The sequence below is a fragment of the Chiloscyllium punctatum genome, chromosome 36 (genome assembly GCF_047496795.1).
Source record: "Chiloscyllium punctatum isolate Juve2018m chromosome 36, sChiPun1.3, whole genome shotgun sequence".
NCBI lineage: Eukaryota > Metazoa > Chordata > Chondrichthyes > Orectolobiformes > Hemiscylliidae > Chiloscyllium > Chiloscyllium punctatum.
Genome location: NC_092774.1, coordinates 55,361,785 through 55,375,934, shown reverse-complemented (window position 1 = coordinate 55,375,934; position 14,150 = coordinate 55,361,785). Strand labels below are relative to the sequence as shown.

Sequence of the window (14,150 nt, the reverse complement as noted above, 5' to 3'; positions counted from 1 at the left end):
CTCTTGAAAGCGCTGACTCTCAGTTCAGTTTCTCAGCCACTTCTTCCATCCCCAGTATGTCACCCATGTCTTTATTTAGTTTTTAAAAGAGAAAGGCAGTGGTTTGCTGATGCCAGGACGTGAGGGTGACTGCGCTCACACAGTGTTACAGACTCTGTGTAGTGTCATTGACAAAAATCTGCACTGCACATGTACAGAGAAGGGGATCCTGGGAGTGGGGGGGATGGTGGGAGTGGGTGGTATGCATTCACCACCTCCCCATTGAATCAAGACCCAATCATCCCCTCAGTGTCCCCTGTCCATTTACCCATCACCACCTATAGCGCCCCCGTCCTTTCTCTCTCACTATCCCTAGCTTCCCGTCTCTTCTCTCTCACACACACATCCCACCCTCTGCACCCTCTTGTTTCTTACCCCACTCTCTGCAACCCCCTCCATTCTATCTCCATACCCTCTGCCCCCGTCCAGTCTCTCATCTACCCTCTCTCCCCCATTCATTCCCCTTCTTTTTCTCCCCACCCTCTGCCTTCCTGTATCCAGTCCCTCTCCCCCCACTCTCTTCCCCCACCCTCTCCTGCCATTCATTTTTGCTCTTTCTCCCCCCACACTCTGCAACCCCCAATTCCTCTCGCTTCACATTCTGCACCCCCCCCCCCCCCCCCCCCCATTCTCTCTCTCTGCCAAACCCTCTACCCACCAACCTGTGCACATCCAGGCTTTCTCTATCCCCGATGGTCTGTCCCCGTGTCCATTTTCTTTTTGTTTTTCCCTCCAAGCCTCTGCCACCCGTCCAATCTCTGACCCCGCACCCCCAACCCCATCCTTTCTCCTGCCTCGAGACCTCTGAGCATAGAGAGAGAATGGATGGTAATGACTCTCCTGGGAGACAGGAGGGGTTGATTTGAGAAATAGCTGATCTTTAACATTGAGAATAGCGAAAACGATGTACTCAGAAACATCGGTAAAGTCTGAAAGCATATTCAATTGTTGCAAAAAAAAGCTGCAGCCATCTTTCTGAAATTTCCATAAAAATCTGTGTCGTTAGGCCACAGTTGAGGACAGGCTGGAAGGGTGCAAGGGCCGAATCCTAGTCTTATGAAATTGGTTTAAATTGTGTAGAAATAGAGCCATAGAGTTGCACAGCACGGAAAGAAACCTTTCGGTCCACGCCGACCATATATCCTAAATTAATCTAGTGATCCATTTGCCACCATTTGGCCCATATACCTCTCAACTCTTCCTATTCATATACCCATTCAAATGCCTTTTAAATGTTGGAATTGTACCAGCCTTGACCACTGCCTCTGGTAGCTCATTCCATACCTATACCACGCTCTTCGGTCCCTTTTGAACCTTTCCCCTCTCACCTTAAACCTCTGCCCCTCTAGTTTTGGACTTCCTCTACTCTGGGGAAAAGACATACAAATGTTGAGCAGCCAGACAAAATGAAAAAGGAATAAAGTGTTGAGCTCCAGGGAAACAAAACAGATTGTGGCTCTCGCGTTTCTTTTTTCTGACTGGCATTTGGACACTGAAAATTTATCAGTTACACCGGCAACTCCACTTGGCATACTGCGCATGCTTCTCGGTGTCAGCAAGCACTGCGCATGCTTCTCGGTGTCAGCAGAATACTACGCATGCTCTTTGCTGTCAGCGGGAACGACGCGCGACATTGTTTTGATGGGCCAATGGAAAGTGCTGGAGGACCGGAAGGAGCGTGCCCCCATTGTCTGAATGCGGAAATTGGATCATGAGTTTGTGTTGGTGTCGATGCTGCTCCTCTCTCTCTGAATGAAGATTGAGCCTTACCCCAACTGCAACTTCTTTCCTCTATCCAACATCTGTGAGTACAACACACTTTTCTCACCCCCTTTTCCATTCTCGTGTTCAACTCGACTTTCAGCAAAGTTGGTTCATGTCTGTGTCTTAATTAGCAAACACGTGGCAAATGCAGTAACACAGTGTGCAGTTGTAGCCTTTCCTGTGAAATAAAAGCAGAAAGGAGATGCATTGTTTAAATGGTGATATATTGGGATGTGGAGCAAGTGAGGACTGCAGATGCTGGGGCTCAGGGTTGAAAAGTGTGGTCCTGGCAAAGCACAGCAGGTCAGGCACCATCCGAGGTGCAGGAGAGTCAACATTTTGGGCACAAGCACTTCATCAGGAATGATGTGTGGATGTACAAAGGTGCCTCAGCTGCCTTCTACTCGGGCTTTCTACTCCAGTCAATGCCAGTTGTCACAGAGGTGCAGCAAGCAATGACCAAGGCAAATGGTATGTTAGCAAGAGAAATTGAGTTCAGAAATGTCTCCCTGCAGTTAGGGGTCATTGAATATATTCAAAGCTGAGTTCATCTGAGTTTTAAATGTCAAATATAGTTATGGGGGAAGGCAAGAATTTTTTTATTAAATATTTTATTGGAAACTTTTTCAAATCCTTTACAAAACATCTAGACACAGAAAAGAACTAAACCAAAGTCCAGAAAGATAGAGGCAATACAACAATGTCATATCACAATGCTATTAATAATGAACTAACTACTCCCCTACCAGAACAACCATATCTGCTGAGCTTAAGCTAAACTATAATCAAATTAAATAAAAATTAAATTAAACTGAATGCACATTAACTTAAATTAGATTATATCACATTACTTTATTCTATTTCACTCACCACACCTCCACTGAGGCTCCCAATCCTGGGAGCACCAGTCATTCTCCCAATATTCTTTTCCCCCAATCTCCCCCTCCCAGGACCCCACGGGTGCCCAGACTGATTCCCATGGCTGTACCACACCCCCTAATTAATATTGCTGATAAGTGTGCATCAATATAATTGAGAAAGGGCCACCATGTCTTGTAAAATTGTTCTGTTTTGTGGTGCACCATACTTGTGAGGTAGTCTTGGGGGAGATGCTCCATCACCAGCATATGCCACCCCATAAGACCTGGGGGCTTTTCCAATGGCCAATTCATTAAAATGTGCTTCCTTGCACAGTGGGTAAGAATGTTACACAGTCTGTTCCCTTTTTCCCCCAGAGAGAGCAAATTTGGCAACCCCAAAAGAACTTCAATCCTCAGGATGTTCTTACCATGCACTCCAGTATCTCTGGATCTTACAACAGTGTGGGAGAGTGCCTATACTAATTTTACATTTGGGACACCCTGGTGACGCTCCTCTCTTAAACTTAGCTAGCCTCTCTGGCGCCAAATGAGCCCTGTGTAAAATCTTCAATTGCATGACCTCTGCTTTGTTACATATTGAAATTTTCCTTACATTTTCCCATATATCTTCCCATACTTCCAATGAAATATCCTCTCCTAGCTCCCGATTCCATGTCCTAAGGTCGATTCCAGAGTCCGTCCACATCCCTAAGGCATGTCCCTTCTGTAAATGATGCAAAATACTAACTGAAAGAGCACCCGTACACCGGAGCACTCTTTTCTCCACATGTGGCCTGTAAAGCTGAGCCAGGAGCGTGGTCTTCCTCTGTATATAATCCCTTACCTGAAAGTACCGGAAAACGTTCCTATTAGACAATCCATACTTCTGACTTAGCTGGCTAAATAACATCAAGATCTCCGCCTCAAATAAGTTTCCCAGACAGGAGATTCCCTTATTCTCCCATGACTTACAGCCCCAGATTGAAATCCTTGGGCTCCAGCCAATGGGGTAAATGGCGAGGTCTTCAGCCAATTGCCCTTGTCTTGCCTCATTATCTTCCAGGCTTTCACCGTATTTAAAATGATTGGACTCTTACACTGCTCGGTCACGGATTTCATCTTCACCATGAATAATAGATTAACTAGGGGACTGCAAAGCTTCAATGTCAAGCCAAATCGATCCTGAATCCCCCCGTGCCCAGTCACCCACATATGCTAACAAAGCACTTATTTGATATCTCCAAGTCTAGAAGGTCCACTACCACCACCAACAACCACCCCACCCCCCTGTTTTATCCTCTCCAGTAATTGTACACAGTTAGCTTTATACAGCGGGTGGAAGGCAGGGGTAATAAAAATTCCCAAATACGAAAACCCTTTTGACAACCATCTAAACAGGAACTGCATTCCATCCTTCAGATCAGGCACCTCCATTAATACCCCCACTGGCACGGCTTCCGATTCTGTAAAGTTGATCCCGCAGCCCGAAAAACTCCAGATACATTAATTGTTTGAATCAATCGAGGAGCGGACTCCTCCGGATTGGCCAAGGAGAAGTGGATGTCATCAGCTTATAGGGTGATCTTATTCCCGCCCATTCCCACCCCTGGCCCCACTATTTCAGGATCCCTCCTGACAGCCCCAGCTAATGGCTCAATTGCCAAGGTAAATAGCAATGGTGAAAAAGGACACCCCTGTCGACTACCTCTCCCAATATTAAAGTTATCTGACTTAGTGCAGTTTGTGATGATGGTTGCCTTAGGATCATTATGCAACTCCACCACCCATCGACCAAAGGATCCCCCCAAACCAAAACGCTGTAGGATCCGAAATAGGTACGGCCATTCTATCTGGTCAAACGCCTTTTCTGCGTCGAGGGAGACACTGAACCCGGGATCAATCTTTGCTGGCATACCTGCACTATGGTCAGTACCCTCCCGATATTGTTGGAGGAGCTACAGCCCTTGACAAAACCCGTCTATTCATCTTTCATAATTTAGCGCAACACATTTTCCAACCTCAGGGCCAGCATCTTGGATACAATTTAAAAATTTACATTCAACAGTGAAATGTGTCTGTGTGAAGCACATTCTTCGGGCTCTTTCCCCTTCTTTAAAATGAGGGAGCTATTAGCCTCCCTCAGAGAGTGCAGAAGACAATCCTGTGTATATGAATAGCAATACATCCCCAGAGGCGGCTCCACGAACACATTTATGAATTCCTCATAGAATTCACTTGGGAATCCATCTGACCCCAGTGCTTTGCCAACCGTGGGATGCTTTATTGCTTCCTGCATCTCCTGTATCATCGTAGGCCCACTCAACAGGGAAACCTGTTCTGCCTTTATACTGGGGAGGTGCAGGTTCTCAAAAAAGGACTGCATCCTCGCTGCACCGTGTTCGTCTCCCTCTGACCGATATAACTGTGCAAAGTATTCCATAAATCTAACATTGATCTTCTTCAACTCACTGGTAACTGTGCCAGCCTTCTCTCTAACAGATATAAAAGATTGGGAAGCATTTTTCTTTCTAGCCAGATATCGACTTGGCTTATCTCCAAATTCAAACAATCTTTGTTCAGCAAAGGAGACCCTTTTTTTGACACCTGTGTGTGCAATGAGTCGAGAGCAGTCCGGAGAGCTGCAGTTTGACCAGAGAAGTCCTATTATAATACGCTTTCTCAGCTATCTGCAGCCGGGTCTCCAGTATCTGTTGTTGCTCCTCCCTCTGCCTCCTTCCATTTGTTGAATACGAAATAATCAGGCCTCATAAATATGCCTTATGGCCTCCCACAGTATTGCAGGATTATTGGCCGTACCTGGGTTGATATCCCAGAAGGCCTTGAACTCTCTTCTGCTGTACTCAACGGATTTGCTACCCCTTAACAGGAATGGGTCCATGCACCAGTGCTGTGCATCCATTCCACCACCCTTGACTTTACCATCTAAATACACTGGCACGTGGTCCGAGACAACTATATTCCCAATTTTACAAGCCAATGTTCTGTTCAAGCAATCCAATGGCATTAAAAAATGTCAGTTCCCGTGTGGCACTTGGTGGGTTGGAATAGAAAGTAAAGTCTCTTCCATTAGGGTGGAGATGTCTCCACACATCCACTAATCCCAACTCCTCGCACATGTCCACCAACTGCTTAGGTTGTGCAGGTGTACCTGCCTGGCCCCTTGGCACCCTGTCTACCTCGGGATCTATTAGGCGATTAAAATCTTCTCCAATGACCATGCGGCGCACCCCTAGACTTATTAATTTAGCAACTGCATCAATTAGAAATTTAAGAGGGTGCACCGGGGAACGATATACATTCAGGATGTCATACTCTTCTCCATGTGTTAGAGCTGTAAGAACGATGGACCATCCATGTTCATCCTTAATTTGTTCAATAACCTGGACAGGGAGGTTCATTCTTACCAGTATAGCCACTCCTCTACACTTGGAGCTAAAGGAGGAGAAGAATACCCAACCCCCCCAACTGCTGCAGTTTCAGGTGTTCCTTATCATTTAAATGTGTCTCTTGCAGCAGGGCGATGTCCACCCTTTCTTTTCTAAGGCTTAACAGCATCTTTTTAATGGGGGAATGGCTCCCTTTCACATTTCAGGTGCACCACCTGAACGAATCAGTAGCCATGGTCATCCAGGGCAGCCTGTGGTTATCCAAGAGGAGGAAGCTTATCTGAGGTATGGTGAGCGACAAAGACATTAACTCTATAAAGTCTAAAAACTACTCCTATTAAAAACTACTATATATAAAAATCTAACCACCACATATAACTTAAGCAAACACTCAAATAATCCCAATTATGTAGAGATCTCCCCCCTCATCTCTCCCCTCAACTTCCCCGCCCCCCAACTCCCCCACCCTTGCCACCATCCCGGCTCCTTCCCGCTGAGGCTGTGCCCCAAGCACCAGGCAATTCACAGATTGAAAAAAGCATGTTATTTACATTCTGACAGTTAACAATGGATGCCCATCTCCCCACACCCCTTCTCCATACATCTTAACCACAGATATAGCCACCCCCAATCCAAAAACAAAAGGACAGCAGTGAAAAGAAGGACCCAGACAAGACCTAACTGACCGTTTTACTAAATAATTCCAGTTTTACATTAAGGCAGTACATTTCAAGCCGATAACCACAACAAAAAGAGGAGAGAGGAGAAAAAAAGGGGCAAAAAGTAACATTGTCTGTAATGATGTCCCGCCTTCACCCCGACCTGAGTCCTTTAATTCAGAGAATTCACAAAGCCCTTTGCCTTTTCTGCTGAATCAAAATTATATACCGTCCCTCCATGAGAGAAATGCAACACGGCCAGGTACCTCAAGGAATATTGAATGTTCAGATCCCTTAATTTTCTGTTAACTTCATCAAATGCTCTTCTGTTCTTATTCCAGGCTTCTGAGAAGTCCTGAAAACACATTATTCTTGAGCCTTTGTGCATTAAGGCCACTGGATCTCTTACCAGTCTTCTTGCTGTTTCAATCACTAGCTGTTTTACTTTATAATGCAGGAGTTGCATTAGGACCGTGCGGGGGCGCGGTTCCGGCCCTGACCGCATTTCCATCCGGTGGGCCCGCCCCACACTCAACTGACCCGACTCCGACTCCAGCCCCAGGAATCCAACGAGGTCTTCACCTTCCTTGCATTCCGGAAGACCCATGAGCTGTAAGAGTTTTCTTCTACTTTTGTTTTCCAGGTCGCCCACTTGCTCCTGAAGGACCCGAACCTGGTCTTCCAGCGTTTGGATCCTTCCTCCTGAGACCTCCGCCACGGCCTCCGATGCCACGGTTCTCTCCTCCGCTGCTTATTCTCTTCGGGCCAACATTTGAATTTCCTGCTCACGCTTTTCCAGCATGGCAGGTAGTGGTTCCACTGATGCTTCAATCTTATCTCAGAGTTTGGCAAACTCCGAGAGTAACTGCTGCTGCCCCATTAAACCCAAAGGGTCTGCCCTGGGAGTTTGAGCAATGGCTCCAGGCACCCCCGATGCAGTAGGGGAGGGCCCTGCCTGCTGCACCCCTGTCGGCCCCTTTCCTTCATTTGCTTTCATTCTGATCCTAACGCTGTCAAACCACAATTATAGCAGCTCCAGATGTTCAGTAAGTTTCTATTAGCAATTCTTTTTCTCTTACAGATGGTTAATGAGGTGGGGGGGGGGTAAAGGTCCACATTGCCGGGGGTATGGCACAGAGCCCAGCCCCGCACAGCAGACCACTCAAACCACCGCCATCTTGGATTTCCAAGAAAATGGTTTTAAGACCAGTACAGGGTCATACAGCACAGCTACAGGGTCATACAGCACAGAAATGGACCCTTCGGTCCAACTAGTCTATGCTGACTATGTTCTCAAACCCAACTAGTCCCATTTGCCAGTGATTGACCAATATCCCTCTGAACTTTTCCTATTCATGTGCTTATCCAAATGTCTATTAAACATTGTAACTGTACCTGCATCCACTACTTCCTCTGGACACCCATCCACACAAAGCACTCTCTGTGTGAAAAAAATGGAACTCTTCATGTCTTTTTAAAAATCTTTCTCCTCTCCCCTTCAAAATTTGCTCCCTAATCTTGAAAGCCCCACCCTAGGGAAAGGACACCTGCCGTTCACCTCATATGTACCCCTCATGATTTTATAATCCTCTATAACCTCACCTCTCAATCTCCTCTGCTCCAGTGAAAGAAATCCCAGTTTATCCATCTGGCTGTAGGTATATTCATATCCAGTTATGATCTGTTCAATGCTGGTGCAGGGTCAAAAGACCAAATGGCCAACTCCTGCTCCCAATTGTCTCACACTGTGTCCAGAACAGCATTGGGAGATTGGGAAAGGGGAGATATCTTGTTTGTTTTTATTTTTAAAATACACTTGATTCCCACAAATAAAATCAACAGGTACAAGTACAGCACATGCAGTATTCCTCATTGCAACTTCAAGGTTTTGTGTCCTCTTCTTCCGCATTGGCTCCAGCACATTCGGCTTCCTTCCCCCCCGCCCCCCCCCACCAAGCCGTTGATGCTTCCATTGTTTATAAAAGCAAGAGAGGCATGGATAGGGTAAATAAACAAGGTCACTTCTCTGGAAATCCAGAACTAATGAATAATAGGTTTGGGGGGGTGGGGGAGATTTAAAAGGGACCTAAGGGGAAATTCATGCAGAAGATGGTGCATGTAAGGAAAGAGCTGCCAGAGGAAGTAGTGGATGCTGGCATAATCCTAACATATTTAAAGGCATCTGGATGTGTATATGAATAGGAAGGGTTTCGAAGGATATGGGCCAAACGCTGGCAAATGAGACTAGATTCGGTGAGGATATCTGGTCAGCATAGACCAGTTGGACCAAAGGGCCTTTGTCTGTGCTGTATATCTAGATGACTCTGGTTTGCCACTTCAGTCTGTTCAGTTTCTCTCTAGTATCATTGCCTTGATGTCTCATTCCAAAACTCCCCCACCCCCGTGGGGGCACGTTAACCATTTTGCGTTTGGTTGTTTGTCAAGAAGCTGAATTGCAGGTTCATCCTGAATGTACACACTTTATTTTTGCTTCCCAAAATCACTCTCAACAGTATCCCAATGTCGTGGAAGATATTAATTTTCAGGTGGAGGTATCCAAAATTCAGAGAGATGTCAGTCATGACTGTTTTGCTCTTCTGTCCCTGTCAGATCCTGAATCAGCACTTTCAGGAGAATTAGAATGGAGTGAGAACAGAGGGAGGGAGAGAGAGAGAGAGTGGGATGGTGCTTTCAGTTTTGTGGAATAACAAAAGAAAAGAATGTTCTGTAGAAAGTAGAATTGCTTGTTCTGAATTTCTACCCTGGACTGACAGTGCTGACTTTTGTAACCTCGTTTTACAGAGTATTTGAAGATCTGAAGATGAAGTTTCAAAATCAAGACATGAAGGGCTTATACCTGAACCATTGACACTCCTGCTCTTCGGATGCTGCCTGACCCATAGTTTTTGACTCTGATTCTCCAGCATTTGTGAGCCACTCAATCCATCGGGACTGCAACAATTTTCAACTTTGATCCAATTGGTTCCTGTTTCAGTACGTTTTCAGCATCAGTGGGACTGGAAGAGAGACCCTACTGTTGCAGCAACGCACTGAGTGTGGAGCCTGAATCAGTTATCTGGCCTGGATAGAGGAATTCAAGGCAGGGAGGGGACATACACGCGTTTGTGTGCAACTGTAGCTTCGGCGATGGAGAAACCATGGAAGTGTGGCGACTGCCGGAAAGGCTTCCGTGTCCCGTCTGCCCTGGAGACACATCGGCGCAGTCACACCAGGGAGAAGCCATGCTCCTGTCCTGAATGCGGGAAGGCCTTCAGTGATTCCTCTGCCCTGCTGAGGCACCGACGGGTGCACACAGGGGAGAGGCCCTTCAGCTGCCCTGAGTGCAGGAAGAGCTTCAGCGATTCCTCCGCCCGACTGAGGCACTTGCGGGTTCACACAGGGGAGAGGCCCTTCAGCTGCCTCAAGTGTGAGAAGGCCTTCAATGATTCCTCTGCCCTGATGAGGCACCAGCGGGTGCACACAGGGGAGAGGCCCTTCCGCTGCCCCGATTGTGGGAAAGTGTTCACTCGCTCCTCCCACCTTGTGATTCACCGACGGGTCCATACCGGTGAGAAGCCCTTCCCCTGCCCCAAATGTGGGAAGGCCTTCAGCGATTCCTCTGACCTGCTGGCCCACCGGCGGGTCCACACCGGTGAGAGGCCATTCACCTGCTCTGTCTGCGGGAAGTGCTTTACACGCTCTTCTGACCTGCTGAAGCACCGGCGGGTCCACACTGGGGAAAGGCCCTTCAGCTGCCTCGAGTGCGGGAAGGGCTTTGCTGTCTCCTCCACTCTACTGACGCACCAGCGGGTCCACACTGGGGAGAGGCCGTTTGCCTGCCCTGTATGTGGGCAGAAGTTCACAATGTCCTGCAGCTTGAACAAGCACCAGCGGAGGCACCAATGCTCCCAACAATCCGATTCTGCCGGTAACACTGCTGAGGGTCATCCCCAGGACTGAACCTCCTGCCCTTTCTGATAGTGGGTGCAGTGGGAGAGCTGATAGGCTTTTTTTGTTTTCTACTGGGGGGTGCGGGGTTGGGAGTGGTGGTGGCTCATTGGTTAGCACTGCTGCCTCATAACACCAGGGATGCAGATTTCATCCTCAGGGTGACTGTCTGTGTGGAGTTTGCACGTATTCCTCCCCTGCCCCACCCGCCCCGGCCACCAGTGTCTGTGTGCGTTTCCTCCGCGTGCTGCAGTGTCTTCCCAAAGTCCAAACATGCGCATATTTGGGCGAATTGGCCAAGCTAAATAGTCCCATAGTGTTCAGGAGTGTGTAGGTGTGGTGCATTAGTAAGGGGTAAGTGCAGAGTGATAGGATAGGAGAATGTGTCTGGGTGAGTTACTCTTCAAAGGGTCGCTCTGAGCTTGTTGGGCAGAAGGGCCCGTTTCCACACTGCAGGGATTCTATGATTCTGTGAACATTGCTTCCAGTGGGCGCTGCTGCTCATTGAGCCCAGGACCCGCACAATCCTAAGACCACAAGACCATTGGAGCAGAAGTTAGGCTATTTTGACCCATCGAATCTGCTCCACCATTTGTTAGAGACAAAATAAAAAACTGCAGATGCTGGAATCTAAAATAGACAAACAGGAGGCTGGGCACAACAGGAGTCAGCATTTCAGATATTATCCCTCAGGACTGAAGAAGGGTTCTACCCGAAACGTTGACATCTCCATCAGAAATGATTTATCAGGATGTTGTTAGAACAAGAGGGCATAGGTTTAGAGTGAGAGGGGAAAGATTTAAAAGGGACCTAAAGGGAAAACTTTTCATGCAGAGTGTGGTGCGTGTATGGAATAAGCTGCCAGAGGAAGTGGAGGAGGCTGGTTAGAATTACAGAATTTAAAAGACATTTGGTTGGGGACATGAATAGAAAGGGTTAGAGGGTATTGGGCCAAGTGCTGGCAAATGGGACCAGATTAATTTAGACTATCTGATCAGCATGGACGGGTTGGACTGAAGGATCTGTTTCTGTGCTGTACCTCTCTGACTACCGGTCCTGATGTAAGTTTAGAATTGAGTAACTTTGAATAATTCAATCTTGTTAAATTCACCTCCGGGAAGATTTCAAATGAACCCCTCCAAGCGATATGATTTAACTACTCCGAGTTGGATAAAATATCCCATCAATTTCAACATGAATGCACAGTTGAAGAAGTCAGAAGTCACACAACCCCAGGTTACAGTCCAACAGGTTTATTTGAAATCCCAAGCTTTGGGAGCATTGCTCCTTCATCAGTGCTGCTCCTTCATCACTTCACCTGATGAAGGAACAGTGCTTCGAAAGCTCATGAGTTCAAATCAATCTATTGGGATTGTCACCTGGTGTTGTGTGACTTCTGACCTGTCCACCCCCAGCACCTCCACTTCAGAGTTGACGAATGAGATCAGATTTTATTCAGCATGATTTAGTGAGATATTCATCTGGATGTCCTTATGACTGAAACATCAATCCTCCTGCTCCTCGGGTGCTGCCTGACCTGCTGTGCTTTTCCAGCATCACACTCTCAACTCTGATCTCCAGCATTTTCAGTCCTCACTTTTTCCTGGTTCATGTGGAAACTCAACATTGTCAGAGTGACAGGAACACCAGTCATCGAGTACTATAGCACAGAGACAGGCCCTTCAGCCCAAACCGGACCATGCTGACCAAAATGTTTGTCAACACTAACCTCATTTTCTTGCACTTGGCCCATATCCTTCTAAAGCTTTCCTATCCATGTATTTGTTGAAACGCCTTTTCAATGTTGTTAATGTACCTGCTTCAACCACTTCCACTGGCAGCTGTTTCCCCAGGCGAACTACACTCTGTAAGTATTTTCCCCACATCTTTTCTTCCATCTTTCTCCTCTCACCATAAAAACGCGTCCTTGGTCTTGAAATCCTCCCCCTAGGGAAGAGACAGCTACCATTAAGCCAACTCTACCCCTCATGGTTTGAAAATATTGCCTCTCAACCTCCTCTGCTCCAGTGGAAAAACATCCCAGCCTAAATTCTGATTAGATAATAATGGCAGTGATGATTTTGGCTGTGTGTGTCAAGGATCTCTCATTTCTAAGGCAATGCTGTGCCTCATAAGTTCACCTGATCTTTAAATAAATGGGGTGCCATTCGTTTTAAATGCCCATGTTTTCTGTGCAAAGTTGGTCCTGGTCAGGAAATAGGCATTGGTGTCTTATATTCCCGTAGACTTCTTGTGACCGAGTTCATAAGCTCTGTTTTGAGATGTATGAGTAAGTCTTCAGAACAAAAAATTAATGCAGACTTTATTCATGTCTCATTATTAAAAACACTTTCTCCATTTACAGATGTGATTGAGAAGCTTCTCCCAATGAATCCTTGACTGATAACAGCATTTGTCAGGCTTTTGAAAGTCACTGCAGCTCTGTCACAGCACAGGAGAGGGCTCTTTCAGACAGAACGCATAATGCAGAAAATTCTCCCACATTAGTCGAACAAAGTTGACATCTTTTTAAGACATTGTGAAACTTGAAAGGGTTCAGAAAAGGTTTGGAAGGATGTTGCCAGGGCTGCAAGGTTTGAGCTACAGGGAGAGGCTGAATACGCTGGTACTATTTTCCCTGAAGCTTCAGAGTCAGCCAGAAACATCTGTTGAATCAGGAAACATCTCTTCCTACAGCAGCTTCAGACAGACTGCCTGCTAAAACCCAAACCAGGGGGAAAAAATGGGACAACTGCCCTTTCATTGTAGAAGTGTTTTAGAAAATAAAATGTCAAACCCTTTTCCCTGATTGTTGCCTTAGCCAGTATCTGTTAACCATTAGTGAAATCCTTAATCCTAGACGAATGAGAAGCTCTGCCTTTTACAACCCCTCCTGAAAATAAACCAACAACGTAATCTTCTTAAAGGAGCAGCATCATCACAACAGAAAGCACCTGAACTGAAACATTTGTATCAAAGGGCTGTACAGTTAGCAGGACAAGAAAACAGGTGTTCAATTTCACCAATCAATTTAAATCAGCCCCATTGGCTACCAAAAACTTATTAAATTTAAATCCTAAAGTTTTGACAACAGGACCAATCCTATCATAAAGAATTGGTGCTCTCAGTCATCTGTGTATTAGAGAAAGCATCATTTAGAAAAATAGAGAAGGGCATTCCTGACAGAGGAATCGGAGGAGGCATCCCCCACAGAAGATGGCACAGAATATTCCGGAAGACACATAACCTGGTTGTAATCTGAGAGATTAAATTCTATTTTGTGTTATCTGAGTGGGACATGTATTGATTGGAACAGCATACCAGAAGAATCTTGATTTATTCCAGAATACTCAGTAGTTAAGAAGAATTTATTCAGTTTGTTAATAGTTTCGATTATTTGTTCATCGTGAGAGTTGGTTAAATAAATTGCTGATTGTTGATTTTAAAGTGTCAGGGATTTACTTTTAACACTA

At 46.2% G+C, this 14,150-nt stretch overlaps 1 protein-coding gene across 5 annotated transcripts; it reads left to right on the top strand.

Moving 5' to 3' along the window:
• The first annotated feature begins 1,742 nt into the window (after window positions 1–1,742).
• Window positions 1,743–14,117, top strand: LOC140460505 (uncharacterized). 5 transcript variants are annotated; one of them, XM_072555068.1, is made up of 4 exons: window positions 1,757–1,843; window positions 6,277–6,355; window positions 7,187–7,341; window positions 9,532–14,117. In XM_072555068.1, exon 4 carries the CDS (start codon window positions 9,877–9,879, stop codon window positions 10,687–10,689), a length of 813 nt encoding a protein of 270 aa, XP_072411169.1. In that variant the 5' UTR covers window positions 1,757–1,843; window positions 6,277–6,355; window positions 7,187–7,341; window positions 9,532–9,876; the 3' UTR covers window positions 10,690–14,117. The 5 variants fall into 5 exon arrangements, with proteins under 5 accessions (XP_072411171.1, XP_072411173.1, XP_072411170.1 ...); XM_072555070.1 differs by lacking the exon at window positions 6,277–6,355 and having other exon boundaries at window positions 1,743–1,843; XM_072555072.1 differs by lacking the exons at window positions 6,277–6,355; window positions 7,187–7,341 and adding an exon at window positions 7,373–7,536 and having other exon boundaries at window positions 1,748–1,843.
• Window positions 14,118–14,150: the final 33 nt, after the last annotated feature.